At 33.0% G+C, this 21,471-nt stretch overlaps 1 protein-coding gene across 4 annotated transcripts in view; it reads right to left on the bottom strand.

Moving 5' to 3' along the window:
• Positions 1-6,011: 6,011 nt before the first annotated feature.
• The window catches only part of LOC133184302 (neuronal acetylcholine receptor subunit alpha-5-like), a 37,905-nt gene continuing 22,445 nt past the window's right edge, over positions 6,012-21,471 (bottom strand). For 2 of the 4 annotated variants that reach the window (XM_061319311.1, XM_061319312.1), the window contains exons 3-8: positions 18,667-18,875; positions 14,645-14,754; positions 11,525-11,976; positions 10,880-10,966; positions 9,700-9,821; positions 6,012-7,342 (exon numbers count right to left, since the gene is read on the bottom strand). In XM_061319311.1, coding sequence (XP_061175295.1) covers positions 6,923-7,342; positions 9,700-9,821; positions 10,880-10,966; positions 11,525-11,976; positions 14,645-14,754; positions 18,667-18,875 — 1,400 coding nt within the window. In that variant the 3' untranslated portion in view covers positions 6,012-6,922. Of the gene's footprint in view, positions 7,343-9,699; positions 9,822-10,746; positions 10,831-10,879; positions 10,967-11,524; positions 11,977-14,644; positions 14,755-18,666; positions 18,876-21,471 lie in introns of all 4 variants that reach the window. The other 2 variants (XM_061319315.1, XM_061319314.1) reach the window with 2 other exon arrangements.

Below are 21,471 nucleotides of genomic sequence, written 5' to 3'. Positions count from 1 at the left end.
CTTACACGTTCGACAATGTGGTCATTAAGAAGAAAATTATAGCATTTGTCTACGAAATTTATGAACAACCCTTCTCTCTCTCTCTCAGATATACCCATTGGATCACACATTCAATTTTTTAGCAATTTCATAATGAATCTAGACATACTCATATGCACCCGAAAATATGTTCCTTATATGAAGAGGCTCCACCCTATAGAAATACCTGAAATAGATTAGAATGAAGGTAGAGATATAGACATTTTAGGATCAGGAAATGATATCAATTTTTTCGAGGGAAAGCAAACGGCTGAAAATATTTGAAGATGTAACGTAGGGATGGTGTTTATCTACTGTATGGTGTTTCTAAAGGAACGAGAGACAACCCTAAAATATGGATGTCATTCTTATACAGATGTATTTCTGAGATATTAACCTATCATACATGGTGAACACATTTATATTTAGAACTATACTAGTATTTGAAAAATTAATTAATATTTTGGGAACTAACTGAAGGACGCCGGTTTATCCAAAAGTAATTGAACAACTGCTATAAAATCTTAAATAATTGGAAGTCATTAGAATTTTGTATACTAATACCTCTATCTATTTGACTGTTGCTTAAAAATATTCAAGTATAATGATACTTTCTAAGATATAAAGAAAAACGCAAAGTATGATAAGTCTATCGCCGCACGACAACTATGTTACCAATGTTTTTATGACGTGACTTTTCGGGACGTTTTTATGACGTGACTTTTCGGGACTCGCTTTCAGGATATCCTAAAATTTATTAAATCTCTCATAAGTGTTTTGTTTTGATTTGAGTAGATCTTTTAGCTTCAGGTTGAAAAGTAAAATGTAAGAATGGCTGACCCTCTACACAATTTTTTTCTTGCTTGTATCTTTCTATTTACAAAGTCTGTCTATAAAGTTTATTTTTCCCTCATTTGATGGAAAGGTATCTGAAGTCGTCTTGCTATTTAGTCAGGTATCAGCCTTTTCAGCATTTCAACAGAGAAAGAAGAAAGAGAGTGGTCGATCACGTCACTTACACTTGAATCCAGAACAACTATGCACAGTGGAATAATTACATGTATGAAATAAACTTATGACAGTACAAAGAACTTTAATAAAACAATTCAATACAAGATGCTTTATAACAAGAATTCAAGTAAGATTATTAAAAAGCACAGAAATTAAGACGCATGTGAGATATTTCAAAGATTTGCCGATAATTGAAAATGGGTGCCGAGAGATATCCTTAACGTTGTTGTCGTGTGGTGATAGACGTATCCTCACTTTGTGTTTATTTTCATATTTTGAAGAGTATTAAATACGTGTTAATGATATTTTTAGGAATCAGTCAAAATGAAAAGAGGAATAAGTATATAGAATTTTGGTGATGACTTTCTATAATTACATGTATTATAGATTAGGTAACACTAGTGACATTCCTTTTTGATCAACCCTCTAAATGATATTTTGCATGTTTATTTTTACCTCATAATTATGATACGTTTTAATGCCTAGAAAAAAAACCTTGCACCATTTCCATAACCACTTGGGTACATTTTCATTTTTGAAAAATAGCACAAGGAAATATATGTATATAAGTTTTTCTGTCCTACATGTACAGTCCTTTTGTTTGTTTTTTTCCCAGCCTGACAGATTTAAGATTCATCATTATTTTTTCTTCCAAGCATCCTGAGACGCAAAGATACTTTAACAATAACTAAACATGGAGTCATCACGTTGCAAATTAAAGTTTCATTTTTTGTTTAAAAACTTATTCATTCAAAAATTGTTCTTAGAGTTTTTTGTAGACTGTAACTGTCTGATCTTGGCAATTTGAAGTCAAGTAAAGAGTAAGACAAAAATAAAGTGGGAGTTATCTTTCTTTAGACATTTTTGAAAGACATAAAAATCTGCTAAGAAATCTGATCAACTCCGTCATACATGTAACTAATCACTGGGGTATCCGTTTTAAAGAAAATGAGCGTGTTTGGCGTGTGATCTGCAGGAAACATGTGTACGAAATATTTATAGTTTAAAAATGTCCTCGATTTGGTCGGATGACCACAGCTGGTCAGACTTTACAAAGTTACAACACACAGGACAATGTTATATTTAGTTTGAAATACCTTGTCAAATCTTAATAGTTCGATAACATAGTAACGCTTCACATGAATAATAAACACCTGTAAGATAATAGGATATAGTTAAATGCAATGACATGTGTATATGAAAGTTTCACTAGGATGGAAGAACTGCTTTCGCTCTTTGTGCAACGGAACCAAAAGAACGAGGGCGCTTTTGATTGGCATTCGGCAGGAATCTGGGCGCACTTGAAAAGTGAAAATTTCATTGATCTGTCACATGAAATTTTAGCATTCTTTTGATGTATCGGGTTCCTGTGAAATAGGAAAGGGACATATTTTCCCGATATTGTATTTTGATTTGCGAAAAAAGAACTTCAAAATTGGCTAGATGAGTCATTTGGTACAAAATGTTACATTTTTAAACACGTTTTTCTAAAAATTTGCTATCTCTGGGGTATCTCTCCATGATTTTGAAACGTTATTTGTGTGCATTTTAATCCAAAGAAACTAACAAACATTTGTAAAAAATGGAGAGAAGACCCAGAGACGATAAAAAATGAATTTTCCCCCCAAAAAAATTCCAATGTGTAAATGCGGCGCTTCATTCTCGCTTTAAAAACCATTCAGTGTGTGTAGCGGTGATAGCTCAGTAGTATGCGTAGTGTGTCCAATGCATTGCAAAAGATATATTTTTGGTTCGATCCTCGCATGGAGCGTTCATATTTTTTTTTAGTACAAACAATCAATTCTTTTGTCGGTTTAATTTTATGTACTGATTTATTTTCAAATAGACAAATTCTGGTTCTGTTGCACCGAAAGCGAAAGCAATTCTTCCAACCTACTGATACTTTAATATATACACGTAATTGCATTTAACCAGACCCTATATCGTGTATATGTGTTTATTATCTATGTGAAGCGTTACTAAGTTTTACATGTAGTAATTATTAAGATGAGGGGACTGATATATTAAATTTGACAAAGTTTTCAAACTAAATGTAACATTTTCCCATGTGCGTAACTTTGTAAAGTATGTCCAGCTGTGGTCAACAGACCATATCGTAGACATTTAAACTATAAATGTTTCGTACGCCTTATTCCTGCAGATCACACGCCAAACACGCCCATCTTCTTTATCTATTTTAAAGTTTTTTTTGGATTCCAGTGCAATGGACAGGTAACGCATACTACTGAGCTTTCATTGTTACACTAACAATATGGATTAAAAAAAATAAAGCACTGCATTTTCAAAATGAGATTTCTTGGGGAAAAGTTCATTTTTATGGTCTCTGGGTCTTCTCTCCATTCAGTACAAATGTTTTCTTGTTTCATAGTTTAAATGCACACAAATAACGTTTTAAAACTATGGATTGATGACACAGAGATATTTTTTAACGTATTTAAAATCTAACAGTTTGTACCAAATGAACCATTTAGCCTCTTTTCAAGTAATTTTTAGCAAATAAAAACACAATATCAGAAAATATTGAATGCCAAAAGTATGCAGGGAGACTGCACGGAGGCCGTGACATCATAATTCACTCTAATGCCCGCTGAACAAGGTGTGGCTAAAACCCTGCACACCCAATGAATATGTCAGTCACACTATTTAGCTTTGATAAACCGATTTAACTTGAATGAGTGAAATCCAATTATTCTATTCATTTCTTTTGGTCTTTTATTGCTCAGTATTTGTAGCTATGAAAACATCTTACAATACGTTGTTCTTCAAAGTGGAGGTACTGACGTGATTTTACACTGTATGCTTTTCCACAGGAAGTTGACAGTGCTATTTTTGGGCAGCATATTCCATTCTAGTTTGTAGTATCTGACGTTTTCCAGGCTTTTTCACGATTTTGATATTTTACATGCCAGGAAAACGTCAGAACCGGCGCCTTTACGAAAACTGGAAATTTCACCGTCTCCAACAGGAGCTAATTTTCGAAACTTGCGAACTGAATTAAATGCCGAACTTACAATTTATCAGTAACACAATGCTTCTAGAACTCACCAATATCGATAAAAAGAAGATATCAGTTCACATTTCGATACAGGTCTTGCAAAATTTTAAAATGCAAGAAATGAAAAGTAAACTCGACGGTCTGTTTTCACCAGACTGTATATTTCATAAACAAACCATAAAAACGATGTAGGTGAGTATTAAAGGCATTGTACTATTAAAAAGTTGTGAATTCAGCTATTAATTCGGTTCCCAAGTATCGAAAATCAACCCAAGAATGCCGCCTCCAGTTTTTGAGGCGGCGAATTTCCAGTTTTTAGCTCACCTGAGCCGAAGGCTCAAGTGAGCTTTTCTGATCACATTTTGTCTGTAGTCCGTCCGTCCGTCTGTCTGTCCGTCCGTCTGTTCGTCTGTAAACTTTTCACATTTTCGATTTCTTCTCCAGAACCACTGGGCCAATTTCAACCAAACTTGCCACAAAGTATCCTTGGGTAAAGGGGATTCAAGTTTATTCAAATGAAGGGCCACGCCTTCTTCCAATGGGAGATAATTAAGAATTCGTGAAAAATTAATGGCATCATTAAAAGATCTTCTTCTCAAGAACCACTGTGCTTGAAAATATGAAACTTATGTGGAAGCATCCTCAGGTAGTGTACATTCAAGTTTGTTCAAATCATGATCCCCGGGGACCGGTGGGGGCCACAATGGGCGATCAAAGTTTTACATAGGAATATATTGGAAAAATCTTTTAAAATCTTCTTCTCAAGAACAGCAAAACCATGATTGGTCATATTTACATGGAAGCATCCTCAGATAGTGTACATTCAAATTTGTACAAATCGTGACCCCCAGGGATAGGGTGGGGCCACAATGGGCGATCAAAGTTTTACGTAGGAACACATAGTAAAAATCTTTTTTTAAAAAACTTTTAAAATATGAATTCTGTTCAATTAGATATTCGTTCTTTAAACTTTTTTTTGGTGAAAGCTACTGCTGTAAATAAATGAATATTGTGTAAGTATTTTATTTGAAGTTTATCCATTGTTGTTCAATGTATTCTTCCAATTTTTTGTGGTATATATATATATATATATATATATATATATATATATATATATATATATATATATATATATATATAAAAAAAAATTATATACAGCTTCGTTGATTCTATTGTCATACAGAGAATGAAATAAAACTTTCCTATTGTAGTTTCAATTTTAGCTTGATAGGTATTTCCGAGGCTGCATTTCATTCCGGAAATTTTTGAAATTTTTAATTTTTCATTTCCGACATATCATAGTTTTCATCTCCGACATTTTTCAGGTAGTACTTTTTGGCAATGAAAGCAAGATTCAAGACTTCACTTATAAAAAATTTTAAAGAATAAATCATGAATAAATCTTTGTAATCCGAATAAAGAGTTTTGCCTACCTATCAATGAAGCGAAAATTAAAGATTAATGAAGCGAAAATTAAAGATTTTTTTTTCGTTCCCTGAGCACTTGTAAGTTTTGTGAACATTCGCTCATTTCCTTTTCAAATGTTCAGTTTAAGTTTGAAATCGGATATGTTAGGATGGAAATTATAAGGCATATTTTGAAAATATGGTTTGAAATAAAGTCTTTAAAAATTCCATTTCCACCTACTTGGTTAACATTAAATTGCCAGAACGGTACACTGCAAAAATTCCGGAAGTGAAAAAAAAATAATGTCCGAAATGAAAATAAAAATTGTCGATAATGAAATCAAAAAATGTTGGAAATGCTACGTAAAATTCCGGAAATGAAATGCCGCCGAACACAAATCTTGTAAAAAAACAGATTATCGTCAATGAGTAGGACCTCTGAACTATGATCACCGTTTTATTAATAATTGCAGAGAAGAATTTTGCATATGATGATTTCTCTGTCGTCCAATGTCTATTGTCTAATATGATAAAAACAAAAAGTTACTTTTTGGTATTTATTGTGAAAAATTAATATTGTCGTCGGTGAAATAAATAATTCAATTTTTTTCAATAAAATTAAATGATATTTCAAGCATTTATTACAAAGTCCATTAGAAATATACATATCAGATTGCAGAGAGTATAAGTACCAACATAAAATCTATCTCTATTCTTTTTCATGTAGATATTACTGATATGAGCGACTCGTAAAATATTTTTCACATGAATCTCATTAATCGCACTTTTTATATAGTTAAAACAACCTTTAAATCAACTGCCTATTAGCAAAACATCACTTTTACTTGATGACGCGCTTAAAATACATTGCAAGTATATCAAACAGTTTCCACTGATTTAAACACAATAGTCAGTATATGCACACGTCTGTCTGAGAATAAATAAATAAAACATCATTTGGATTTTACATACGAAACATTTCCTCAAAATTTGAATGAAAACATCGGTTTTAAGTAATGTGTTATTCGGCCAAAAAAATGAATTATAGGTTTTACTACAGAAAAAATATTTTTCCTTATTTGTGCAAGAATGTGCAACTTGACAACTCATCTAAATGATTTAGTCTCTAAGTTACGATACAGTACAATTTACAGGGTAAAAAAATAATACAGCAGCTATAATTTTTTCTAAATTTCCTACTGAAATGAGTACACGAATTGAAAAAAAGAAAAAAAATGAAAGATGTACAAGTGAATAGAAATTAAAACATAGTTTTTTACTTTATAACATTTATTCAATGGTTCGTTTTTTCTTTGTAAAAAAAAGGAATACAGAGACAATTAGCAAAGTAAAAACGTTTTAACATTTGACTGAAATACTGGCTGAATACAGACAAATGATTGGGAAGCAAATATTTTTGAAATACAATCCTAAACATCAGTATTGCATCGTGATTGAAGCTTTCCTTCATTTATTCCTCTTCTTCGATGTCACTGTCAAATATTATAGGCAACACAACCATTAACGAAACAATTATTGTAGTAATGTAAATGATAAAGAAAATTCGATCAAATATTAACGCCAGAGCTTTCCATTCTTTCGCTATTTTTTCTTTCCTGTCTTTTTCCTCTAGTCTCTCTTTATAAATTTTTATAAAGTTTCTTATTTCATTGACTTTCGTATGGATCACGGACAACTCTGCACTAGATTCCTTTTGAACTGTGATTAAAGTTTCACTGGAGCCTTTCCAATCGTTTGTAAACCTACTCCCATCACCATTCACACCCATATAACGCCGAGAAGTGTTGGGGCATGTCACGTGAACTTCCTCCAGGAAAGGCGCAACGAGTGTGTCCATACATAAAATCCGGGCTACGTATGAGAACATCACCTGTAAAATATGTCACTGAAACAATAAGAACATCAGCTGTAAAATATGTCACTGATGAAATACAACAAAGGCATCGTTCAGTGACATCCCAAGTGCTCCGTTCTTCAAACAACAATTAAACATACAGCCTAAATAAACAGGCTTATATGTGCATTATACGCATTAACAATATTTAATTTTATTCCAAATTGCATCTCCCTTCTAACTCTGCAAACTGACCACATCTTGCTACTAACTGAAAAACTCTAGATTCAAGATGATAATAAAATCTATACCTGACTATCAGAGTTCTGCTATTGCTCTCAAGATACTGCTGAATTTAAATGTGAACTTTGAGAATTTGTTCCAAAAAATAAACCATTTACTCTGGCCTAGCATTCTTGTTCTCTCAATTCACATGCAAAGGAAACAGATACAGTAATACAGGGACGGACGATTTTGCTTAGTTATAAACCTAATTCTTTATATCCTGTAACGGTACATATTTTCGTTTTGTATATATTGTCGTCGGCGACAATATGTACCTACCCTCACTGCACATATTGTCCTCCACCGGTACATATTGTCGCCGGCTGAAAAGTAACACATGTACATACTGTCGCTGGCGACATTATGTGCCTCGCCCTCACTGTACATATTGTCACCCAACAGATATTGTTGCTTAAAGATTTCTTTTGTTGCTTTTTGGTAAGTGAATGTAATTGGTGAGTGAATCACATTGACGTGTCTCATATGTTTTTTCATGCAGCGTGATTGTGACGGTACATTTTGTCGTCCCGTTCATATTGTCGCCGACGACAATGTGTACCTATCCTCACTGCGCATACTGTCGTCCATCAGAATATGTCCCATGACAATGCACAGCAATGCTCCATATAAATATGGCCAGAGAAACGAAAAACTTCAACAATGGTCATATACACTATTACACTTAATTTGATCGCCGAAATATAATGGCTGGGGCGCCGGTGCTAAAATAAGATCAGAAAAGCTCACTTGAAAAGCTCACTTGAACTTCCTGTTTAGGTGATTTAAAAATGTCAACCCCAACACAATTATATCGGCACACATCCTCGCAATGCCAGGGGACCTGAGTCAACATGTTGCCGTTAGCAACGGCAACGTGTTGACTCAGGACCACTGGCATTGCGAGGATGATCGGCACATGATTGTATATAAGAATAATACAAAAACTAATTTCCAAATAACCATTACTACTGAACAAAAAAAACCCTAATATATGTATTCAATCTCCAAGTATATATTACAGAAAAAAATAAGCTGATTTATCAGATATCTCAAGAATTACTGTATCTTGACATATCATAGTGATGTACATCAATCCTGGACACAATTTTCTGACCAAAAAGTTTTCCCTACAGCATTGCGAGTAATGCTGTCTGCCTCCCTCTGTACGTGTGTGTGTTTGTCAATCTTTTCTTTCTCAAGTAAATATTCGTCAAAACAATATATCGACGACAATATATGCCGATCTTGACTGTACATTTTGTCGTCCATTATGCAGGAGGAAAATAAAGCTCATCTCGGTACATATTGTCGCCAGCGACAATATGTACCGATGGACGACAATATGTGCAGTGAGGGTAGGTACATATTGTCGCCGACGACAATATGTACAAAACGACAATATGTACCGTCACATATTAAGTTCACAATGTATTCAACTCACAATTTTTCATACAAATTCATAGAATGGAACCTTTTTCGTTGACTTTCAACAAATGGTCCTTTCTCGAGCCACTAGACAAGTAGCTATAGTCATCTAGTTAAGAAGTAATCAAAACGGTAGTCACATTCTCAAATTTGACATAAATCTTCGAGCCCATGGGGTTCATTGAAATCTCTGGCAACTTTGTAAAATTCATTTCGTAGGGCTGAAAAGTCCTATTCAGTTTGGTCATTTAGACTTAATTAAAGAGGTCAAGAAGTCTCTTTTTATAAGGCAAGAATGAATAAAACAAGATAGTAAATTATGCAAGGATGTCTCTATTGCTAGTAAACTATTGCTAATGAATAAAGTTGATGAGGTATGTGACTTACTTCTGATGTCGAAAGAAAGTATACAAAGTATACTGCAGGTAATCCCAGTAAAAATAATTAAATACTGTTAGAAATGATTTTTTTTTAAAATAGTAAAAGAAAACAAAATATGTTTCATCATTCTGGAAGAAAATACAAGGTATGTGTTTTATATACTGTAGCTTTTAGGCGCTAGTGTACTTGCACCAAGTAAGTGATCACATCGAAATACTAACAATCAAGTTTTTTGTTGCCTGAGCTATCTACTTTACTGACATTTCTAGAACATGCTTGTCTTGATGATTATGTTGACAAACCTTTTTAAGTGTCTTTGGAAGATGAACCGGGTACCTCGTTCCCGAGACGGACATGTTTACAACAAACACACATAGGAATGAAGACATTGTTATCAACACCATGTTTACACAGTAATAAGTACCTGTAAAAGAAAGGAAGCCATATTACTGATTCGAACACCAATTTACATCTTTCAAAAAAAACTCATGACTACATCTTGAACTTCGGCGTTGTTTTTGACCAATCACTGATTGGGTTGTGGTTTAAGCCCCACCATACCTGATTTTCCTCAGAATGCAAATGGAATAAAGTTGACATTTTTCTACTTAGTCAAGTTAAGATGAAGGAAGAAAATAGATGCACATAACTATTTTAACAGTTTTTCATAATTCTTCATGGATAATTTTTATTTTATATAACCAAAATATAATTTTTTAAAGAAAAATTTCAAATTATTTGAAATATGTACATAAAAATTTTAGCTCCATTTTCAGTAACGACAATTGGTGCAAATTATAGAAAAAATAACTAAAACCTTTGATCAAAAATGCAGGCAGAACAATGCATTCAAATATTTCTATTGAATTTCTTCACTATCATACCAAATCTTAAAATTTATACCAAGAAAGATATCAAACGTGCAAATAAAACTTTGATGTTAAAATAGCCTAAGGCTTACCACACAATTTGTGAAAACTGTTAAACTACTCTAGAGGTTGAAATTAGCAGAGAACCATGAAACATGGCAACAACATTCCTGGCAAATTTGTAAAAAGGTGTAACAACGTGCATATTACGTTCACGCCAGTCGTGTTCTGACTCATAAAACCATTTTGCACATGTGATTAGCGTGATTAGATGTCGATAGAAGTCTTGAGGCATGTCTCATTTCTTTCAAAATGGTTTCATGAATAATGGCCACTACAAATAAAGTTCACGCCGCTTCCTTCGTTGATGTAATGCGTTCCTGGGCGGTGAACTTTTGCGACACTATATTGCCAAAAACGTGGAGGGTTTCTGAACCTCTATTGCCCCTACGACATTTTGTGGACAACATCTAATCTTACCTAGAACTGGGGAGGTTTCAGATGGTGGTATATTACGTTGGAAGATGGACAACAGAACGAAGTATGCCATGAATATACTCATTCCTGTGGATAAAAGACAAGACAAATGAGACAAAGACGAATATGTGCTTACCTATAACCGGGAAGGATCTGGCAGCAGGCGGCAGACTGGCCTCGAAGATTATCAGTAAGAGAAAGAACGCCATGAAAGTGTTCATGCCTAGAAGGGAAAGGAAATGGTGTTAGTGAAACGAGCCTAGTGTATTTCCCAACCCATTTACAAAAGTCTGCTTCCCAAAGAGGTCTAACCCAGCGTTCACTATAATTATTATTTTATTATTGGGATTTCCTAGTAGCGAAGGATTTGCAAACCATCTAAAAAATAAATCAAAGAAGTTAAATGCCTACATGCATTCTAAGAAAACTATTCTTTTATGATATTTTATGAAGAATGAAAAACTACTACTTTTGAAGTTTCCCGTGCAAATGTAAATACTCATACAAATACATGTGTATTTAAGCAAATACAATGAAATGTGGATCATAATAGCACAAAAGAAATAATGATATTTGAAGAGTAACGTCTTTTCATGGTTTTAAACATACAAAAATGTACTTATGTGTGAAACAATGGACTAAAACTTTTCACTCACAACAATATTTGATCTATTCTCAATATTAATAAATTTCAAATCTACGCGCAATGTATTTCTCTAAAGAATCTTTTCAAGAAGTCGTTCTTCTTTCTATATGAACGATTTAGTTTTTATATCCTTACCAAGAGTAAGTTTGGCGGGGGACTCTGCCGGAATCCAGAACAAAATAAGTGTCAGAGAGGTCAACAAAACACACGGTAAAATAAGCGTGTAAGCATAGAACGTAGCCTTCCGGCGAATAGTTAACCAGAACTTTAAGTCTATAAATGGTTCCGGACAACAGGTGTACATTTCAACGTTTTTCTTTCCCCAAGTTTTTATAACGTGCCAGACGTTACTCTTTTGGAAATTGCTTAAATCCCATGCTACGTCGTCTTTGAAGAATAAATCGAGTTGTAGCCCATCGTAGGTCCAAGAGCCGAATTTTAAGTGACATCTCTGCTTATCAAAAGGGAAGGCTTTGACATCTATGTCACATGAACTCTTAAACACGGCCTGAGGAATCCATACCACGTGTCCAGTGTGTTCCACGATACAGAGTGAGTCTCTTCTCTCATGCAAACGTTCATCGGCACTGAAAATAAATAGAATACGACGAATAAGTCTCATAAGAACTACTGGCAGCTTTCCTTCAGCCCTTTCAAAATGTTCGAAAAACATTTCAACTTGACAAAAAGCTCTTTTTAAACACAGACTACAAACTGACAATCATAAAAATGAATATTAATTGTTCCCCTAAGCTACACAATATTTTGGTTTCTAGTATTTATCGAGTGTTAGCACGATTACTTTAAAAATGGGCAAATCCTTAAATCACTTTGGAAGAACTCAAAGACCAAAGTGTTTTTTTTTCCTTTTGCTATTTTCCCCTTACTTTTGTTTCAACTAAATATATTGCTAAAAGAAAGTGTAAAGTATTCTGCTAATTAAGTCACAAAAATGCTTGAACCGTTTATTCCTAACAGAAGCCATACAGAAAACAGAATCACTTTAGCATTTCTTTCAATTTTATCTATGTCTTCTAATGCTAGACAAGTTCACCACAGCTAGTTTTTGCTAAATTTGTATAAATCAAATAAAACACTTTCATAGAGATGAATGATGTCATTTATTTTAATGACGGTATAAATGTAAACAATTTAACACACAAGAAGGGGATCAGATTCACAAGCCTGAAAGAAAACATCACAAGAAAAAAATAGCAAAAAGATGGCACATCAAAACAAAATGGGCCTTGGATGGCACAGATGAGATCTGCATGTCACATCTTGCATGTAGTGACTTGCATATCACATCTTGTGGCCCATTTTGTATTGATGTGCCATCTTTTTGCTATTTTTTTCTTGTGATGTTTTCTTTGTATTGTTTTATAGGTACTTTTTTCTAGTCGTTTTTTGGGGGATCAGACATTATTATATTTTTCGTAACTTACAATCAGAGCTTGTGAGTCTGATCCCCTTCTTGTGTGTTAAATTGTTTACATTTATACCGTCATTTAAATAAATGACATAATTCATCTCTATGAAAGTGTTTTATTTGATTTATACAAATTTAGCAAAAACTAGCTGCGGTGACCTTGCCTAGCATTAGAAGACATAAAACAACAATTATTAGAATAAAAATTATATTTATGTATTTAATGCAGGGATTTATGTAGAGGATTCCATAAGAATTAAATGCTTGTAAAGTTCCTTTATTGTAAAAATTCTTAGATCCACGCCTTGGCCAATGTATTAATTAATTACGCCTAGCCAAGGATGGTATAAGGTCACGTGGTCAGCTTAGCGAGTCAGTTGTATTTTGATACCCGCAAGCTGACCACCGTTTATCCTTATGGAATCCTCTACATAAATCCCCGCATTAAATACATAAATACAATTATTATTCTAATAATTGTTGTTTTTCGAGATTGGACACATTCCTGAAATTATGATAAATAAAATATATAAAATGAAAGATACAAGTTCAAATTTACATGAAATCTGACATTAATAAACTTTCATTGTGTTAATAATAGGGGTGCACACAACGTATTTTTTGATATTTGAGTGACTACGATTATTTTACTACTGACAAATCATCAAACTAGAACGTAAAAATGGAACCTACTGAAGGAAAAAATAACTTCATAAACGCTTGAATGATCTAATTATATGTAAACCCAAGGGCAAAATATATCTACCAAATCAGAGAAATGAAATTTGATATCAATAGACAAAAAAAGCGAAATTCATGCGTCTGTTTTTGGTTTTCAGACATAAGATGTTATGAATATGGAGACAAAAATCCTCATGATCCTTTCAATTTCGACCATACTTGTGCTGAGTTATCAGTCTCAGAGAATCGTTATAAAACGCACAAAACTGATAAACATTGCCTCTTTTCTGACTTTTTCCGCAAATATCTAATTCTAACAATGTTCCATGCCTTTCGGTTTCATCGAGAGCAGACACTAATGAACTATTTCTGGAGAAAATCATTTTATTGTCGATGTTTAATCGTGGAATCCAAGTCTAAACGCAATGTCGTTTTGTGTGATCACGTCTCGTCCTAATGGTTGGACAGAACGACTGCGGGTTGAAAATCGCCGGAACACTCACGGATATTAGACGCATATAAGAACATTCACTCTTTTATTGATGAAAGCTAATTCTTTTATTGCAGGGCTTTGAAAATGTTCCCACCAGAGTGAATTTTATGGTACCATGTAGAATTGGGGTATCAACTTTGATCGGGCCAGCTTAAGACGCATATATTATGTATTAAACACCGGCCGTGTAAAAAGAGGAAAAATGAATCATTGAAATGGACCAGATGTTATAAAGCATTTGCAACCCCATGAAGTTTTAATGCCACGATTTACTTTATACATCTTATAGTGCACACGAATGATATGATAATCAATGTACAGGCTCTTAAGGGGAGACAAAGAAGTCTTATAAGAATAATAATATAATGTGGTAAATTTTGAATTTACTAGGTAGAAGTAAATGCAAAATTAAATTCTGCATTTATCTTCAACTAGTAAATTCAAAAGTAAGAACTAATTAAATGTTATCAAACAATTTTTTATACTTATGCAGCATCAGTTGGGGACATATATTATTTCAAATTGATTCTTTAAGCATATTTTCAAATGAATTGTCGTATCTTGCATCATGTTATATGTTCTCCACAAAGAAAAGGTCAGGATACCTAAAAATTAATAGTAATGAAGACCTGTTATCATTTCGTTTTCTTACAAATTGTAGAGTCTTAAGTCAGGGGTCCATATTTCTGTAGCAGGGATGTTGATTTTTGTCACTCCGTGAAATTCTGTGACATTCCATCTGAGATGAACATCTGTCCAGTTCTGAAAAATGTACATTCTTTCTAAGAAAACTTTAAAAATACATTTGTACAAGAAACCAAAACCAATGCACATATGTCTATGTAAATGTAATAGAATTGAAATTTTGTATTAAGTTCATTGATATTTCCAAAATCACTTTAAATCTTTCATAAACAATATTTTCATGAAGATATAAAGGATGAATATATAGTATGGCAATTTACATTTTTAAAATAAGATAGATGAACAATTCTCTAAAGAATGCAATTCTTAAACGATGAATGCTTATAATGATGCATCGTGTATCTGTCGTATTAGATACTCATAAACAGCTGTAGATAACAGCACCTGTTTGTTTCTAACAACACACCACTGCTATAAGAGTTAATGTAAAATGTAATGCATTTTCCCCAGCAAACCAATTAATGATTTTCCCCAATTCTACTTACTTATATTTATCATCTTATGACTGGAAAACAAGGGCAGTATAGTAAGATACAAAACTGATAATACCATTTGAAACCAAATAATTGTGACTTAGATATGATTGACATAAAGATCCGCGTCTTTCAGATCACAATATCCCAAGGTATCTAATAATAAGTTCAAATTACTGGAAATACTTGACCAAATGCAGGAATTTTTACAATGTATTTAAGTCTTCTTGGCATTTCGACAATCCATGGATGTCTTGACGAGTATTATTTATCGTTTCTGACAGGAAACATTTATAAGAATAAGAAATGAAGTGAACTAGCGTGTATCTTGGGGGCAGTGTGAGAAAGACATGGAAGGTCAATATCTAGAAATCACGAGATAACTTAGACTCCTACAACCTCCCGAAAGGAGAGTCCAGGGGGTCATTATCTGAAGGTAATAACCATGTGACATCCCAAAGACACTTTACATATTCTGTATATATTTCTTTTCATGACATGGTGCCGAACCTTTCGTCATTTACATTTTTAGCTCTAAAGCTCAGAAAACCTTCTGACCTAACGTGCTTCTGTGAACAAATTAAATGCACATTTTGGAAACAAATGTACATGTATAACAATTAAACAAAGAAGCAAACAAAACATATCATTGCAATTTTATTATAATTTTCATATTCATGATTGATATTTTACTTTCCAGTATTTAGTTGCTCCTCTTCTTGCACGAATGAAAGCCTGAAGCAACTGTGTAAGCCATAAATAAAGTTTTCACGAAAACGTTTTCGGAATTTAGCACCATTCCCGCTGGAGTGACATCCATACTGACATTTGTTTTAAGTCATTGACATGTGACATGTTTTCTGGGCAGAGACAGGTCTTTTTTCGACCCCAAATGTTATAAGTTGGGTTTGAATCAGGACTGTTTTCCGGTCATGGAACTGTAGAAGCTGCCTTGGATTTGAAAAACTTTTCCTTTTTTTAGCTATAGCACGGTGCTATATACATATAGCACCGTGCTATTAAATTATATAAACAAAAACCACTCCTAACTTCTGTCAGTATCTTCCTTCTGCTCAAAATAGAGCTCCTCAAACGTTAAGAATTTTGACATTTCTGCGACCGGGAAACAGTCCTGATTTAAACCCAGTTTAAAACAATCGGTTGGAATAAAAAAGATCTTCAATGGTCAAAACATATACCAACGACTAAAAGGATATGTGGATGACACTCAAGCCGGAATGGTGGGTAATTCCCAGAACGTTGTGTGAAATCGTTATTCTGATTTCAAAGTATACCTAGTCGCATTCGACTGTTATTCGCGCAAAAGCGGGGAACTAAAAAAAATAAAATAAAATATCAATCTTGAATATAAAAATTAAATGTACACGTCTTTGTTTGTTACATTACATTTCTTCCAAAGATGTGCAGTTAATTTGTTTGAATAAAAAGTTTTTTCGAGTTAAATATGTCATAAATGGGAAAATACACACCTTTCAAAATTATAGAATAAATACGTTTTTCTTCCTTTTTTAAAAAAAAAAAAAAAAAAGAAATAGGTTATTACTAAATAAAAAAATGACGTACTTTTATTAACCTTTCTATGTTTCAGAACCAGACATAGATCTTGGTTTATCATCTATCAAATTCATTATCTGCCTAAAAAAACCGTCTGCTCTCAACAGAAGCTTCAAAACAGTATGATATGACACGTTTACTTAGAGGAAAATTATCATTGGTTTAACTATCTATTTAGTGTTTTGGTTCCACCGTGACTGTTATACAATGTACACGACAACCTTGCGTGGGACTGCTTAATTTCTGCGTTGACTTTAACAGTACAAATATTGATCATTCCCTGTCAAAGTTAGCGGTGAGGCCCATGGAACCCCATCGCTTTCACTAGGGTCTCTAAGGTATTGCAGACTCTCACTTTTTCTCTCTCCGTAATCTCTTTGAGATGGAACAAGGCTCATCTTTTTGGTATTAGCACATTTATGCTGATACATATTTGATGTGTAAAAGTGTCATGCGCTATCCGAATAAATGTCATAATTGGTTTAGCAAATACCGTGGCGTAATCTCATAGGATGAAATACGATATATAATTCGCCAATTGGTGTTTCTGGGGGCCTGGAGATTTTGTTTATGCTTGTAATTAATCTAGATCGAGGAGTTTTAATAAATAAACCAAAATGATTAAGTTAGTGCACAATATATGCGAATAATTCATGTGAAAGTTTGATTTCGCGAAAGTGAGAAAAACCAGATGGTGATTTAGTGACTGGTTTAACATGACACTGTCGATTTCGCAAACATTCTCACTCTTACCATTGAAGAAAATAAGAATAGCAAGCTTCCAGATGGACCATTTATGGCAGTAAATGTACATATATAAGTCTTTTTTATGGCCAATGTACAAGACTTTTTAAGGAGTATAAACTCACTATCATGACCTATCATAACATAACAGAGAAACATATTCCCAAATTCAAAGTGTGAAACGGGAACTGGGAAAACGATTATCTTAATAATACAAAGCCAAAACTTAAACTACATCGAAACAAATGAATCCCATAAGGAAAAAAGCAAATCAGTCTGGTCGGGGACAAAATAGCACCTCTGCAGAAACAAACAGGTCAATAAACCTACAGGAAAGGAAGATTTAAGGGAATTTGGTGCAATAACAAACCCGAAGCAAAGTGTTGCAGTCATAAAAAATACTCAAAGACTAATTAAAGATTCTATTAGAGAAAGCTCGTAGAAAGTCTCGAAGGAATTGCAATGGAGGCTTTTTTTTAAAATAGATGAACCCTCTCAACTTCAAATGAAATCTGAATAATATCAAGCATGTGACATCAAGAGAGACATTTAAAAACAAAATGGAAACACAGAATTTCAGATTTGCTGAATGTTTTCTGTAAAATTTACAGCATCATTTGTAAAACAACAATTGCGAATGAACTACCAATTTGAAAAATTTGAAGCTAACAGGAATGATTTTTGTAGGATAAGAAAAATTAATGAAAACAAAAAAACAGTGAAATATTTTGGTTGAATTGAAAAGAACCAATTGTCAAACCTTCACAAAGATAAGGATGTATTTAAAGAATGGGATTTCAACACAATTTCATTCTCAAAGCAATTCGTTGTTCTTTTGGAGAACTAGGAAATGGTCCTGTCATTTTGTTAATTTGAAATCCAGACTTAAACCTGAAATGATTCTGCTTCAGCTATACGTAAAAGAAATGCTTTCTTTTCTATGTTGACGTTGATAGTTATCGTAGGACCCGCAAAATATGTTAAATACACTTTTTGTATTAGCTGGTGTGATATGATAAGCTAATGATGGTCAGTTCTGTGTTTTTGAATCTCATTTTAATGTTTCTGGAAGAAAAATTTACAGAGAAGAACGAGAAGACATGACGAAAAAAGAAAAAAAATGAGCTAAAATATGTTTACTTATATATATAATTCTGGTCATGAAATTGTAACTTACATAATTTGTCCATACATTCAGCGTTAAAATTTGTTTCTTTTCATCCAAGCTCATAATCTGGATCAATTGGAGACCAAATCTGAGATGAATGATGTCGGAAAAATTCTTGACTGGTCTTCCAAATTTTCCCCTCTCTGCATATTTCCGGAGAAGGTGTTTGATCAGTCGATCTTCGTAAGAAAACTCAGTACTACTTGTGTGGCCGGTTCCTGAAATAGAGTTAAAAATAGTTTACATCAAAGTAAGATTTTCCCAGAAAAACTCTTTAATTACACAATTTTCATATGTTTCAAATATAAAATAGACACAACTGACCCTATTGATATGATAGGGCAAGATTTTTTTTTCAACAATACTTAATCATTTTTAATCTGAGTCAGAAGAAGTTTAAGATAAAGTATATTTCAATCTTTATCTATTGGAGTTATATTTTCTAGACACTATATTCATCGTTATGCTTCATATGATACTCAGTGATGCAAATTCATTTTTTGTATAATCCTTACCTATTATAACTTTAAAGTTAAAAGATGAGTTTACAATCAGGGGTATTTCATATGTTCTTTTCAGTATCAGTTCAACCCATCATTGTTAGTTCAATCCCATAAACTAAACATTCAAGACATCAACTTCGATTTGAATTGCATACTCCTACTGAGAAAAGCAGTTTAGATTACAGACTGTCATTATTTTTAGATTTAGTATCAATTTTTTTTTATCATAAGCACTAACTTGTCCTGTTAAATGCTTACCAATACTTTGATTACGTTTGTAACATTTGGTACTTACATATGAAAGATAAATTCCTTTTTGCTTGTTTTAAAATAAACGGATGTAGTTTAACAAATCAGAAAATGGGAGAAAGTTGGTTTTTGGTTTAGTTAATGATATTTTTTATAAACAAAATTTATTGCAGTACTTCAACAATATCTTAATCATACGCTGAATAGAAATTGATTATTCAAACACGTTTTTTTTTCAATAATAAGAATGTATATAATTTATCCAAGAAAAGACAACCAGAAATTTGTAGTTTAATTTGCATATTTCTATAATAAATTTCAAATTAGCCGCTTATTGCATTTTTTAGTCATCAGAGTCACTTAGCTGACCAAATTTTATCAATTGTTGTCTGTCAAATTTGTAACTTCTTCTCCAGAAACAATGAACCAATTTCAGCCAAGGTTTCAACAAAGCATCCTTTAGTTAATAGTTTTCAAGCAATGAAATGAATTGCTTGACCTTCTTCCCAGAGGAGATGATAAAGAAATAGTGCAAAAAGAATTTGGTCATTTTTAAAAAGAAATCTTCTAGAGTACGGTGGGATTTGTCAAATGTATGTGAAAACATCTTCGGTTAAGTGTATTTTCAAGTCTTGTTCAAAACATCGTCCCTTTTGCAAGGATAGGGGGAAAAGGGCGTCCTAAGTTTTACAAAGAAAAGAAATGAAAAAAATCTTTTAAAACATTAAATACTTCTTGATGCCAAATTCATATAATTAACGGTAGTGAAGATTTTACTATCCTTGGTGCTTGGATAAGGCTACAAAAAGGATCCAAGAAAGCTCATGTTGATTTATACCGGTATTAAAGATCTTAAACAACTTCATTTTTCTTTAATATAAATGTTTGCTTTATTATGTCATTGCCCAGAAAGAGAGTTCAAATTTAGTAAGAAAATGAGCACAAAAAGTTTTGAAAGACTTTTCTTCAACAGGTGCAAAATTTAAAAAAAAATGTCGATATGATATACAAGCCTACCCAGGTATATTTTAATTTATTCATATCATGACCTCCGAAACAGTACGGAAGCCCATTTAGGACCTATCAAAAATATTTTTGAATTCGATATGACGAATCGTCGAATTTGTTATAACGAATTTAATTCATTATAACTGTTTCTTTGAATTCGTTATAATGATTTTAATCTGTTATAACTAATTTGTTGAATTCGTTATAACGAATTCAAAAATTTGTTTTAACGAATTAAATTTGCTATAACGAATTCTGAAACTTGTTATAACGAATTAAATTCGTCAAAACGAATTCTTTAATTTGTTATAACTAATTAAATTCGTTAAAACGAATTTGACAAATCGTTATATCGGATTCATATATATTTTCTATAGGCCCTGATTGTTGAATTTGATTTAACGAATTTAATTCGTTAAAACAAATTTTTGAATTATTAACGGATTAAATTCGTTATCACAAATTCTACAATTCGAAAATATTTTTGATAGGTCCTAAATGGGCTTCCGTAGAACATGGATGTGGCCACTTAATTAAGTCCAAAGTTTTACAAAACAAATTGGCGAGAAACGTGATTAAATATTGTCTTCTTAAGAACCACCAGACCAGAAACTGCAAGCTTATTTGCAAATAACTTTAATTGTAGATTCAAGTTTGGTCAGATAATGGCCCCTTGGACTTGTATTAGATCTCAAAGAGATTATGGCTCCTGATCCCACCTCTGATGTTCTAAAGGTCCGTGTTTGCTCTGAATTTGTATCGTTTCAATGGACTTCTGACATTGATTAGTGTTCGTTATCTTCATATTTCATTAAGGGTCCTTCGGATGAGACCTTAAAAACCGAGGCCCCGTGTCACTGCAGGCGTTGGAACGATAAAGATCCCTCATTGCTCAATGGCCCTGAGTGCCGAGTAAAGGTCAAAATTTGAAGCCCTTCACCGGTATTTGGTGACGTCTCTATATGAGTGAAAAATTCTCGAATGGAACGTAAAACAACATACAATCATATTTCATTTACAAAGAAATGCGTGGAAGAACTCTTTTAAAAACTCT

This window comes from Saccostrea echinata, unplaced genomic scaffold, assembly GCF_033153115.1.
Source record: "Saccostrea echinata isolate AGI-Se365-2 ecotype Australia unplaced genomic scaffold, CSIRO_AGI_Sech_v1 ptg000010l, whole genome shotgun sequence".
In the NCBI taxonomy this organism is placed as follows: Eukaryota; Metazoa; Mollusca; class Bivalvia; order Ostreida; family Ostreidae; genus Saccostrea; species Saccostrea echinata.
Note: the sequence above shows the minus strand (reverse complement) of the source record. Positions and strands in the feature narration are given on the sequence as shown.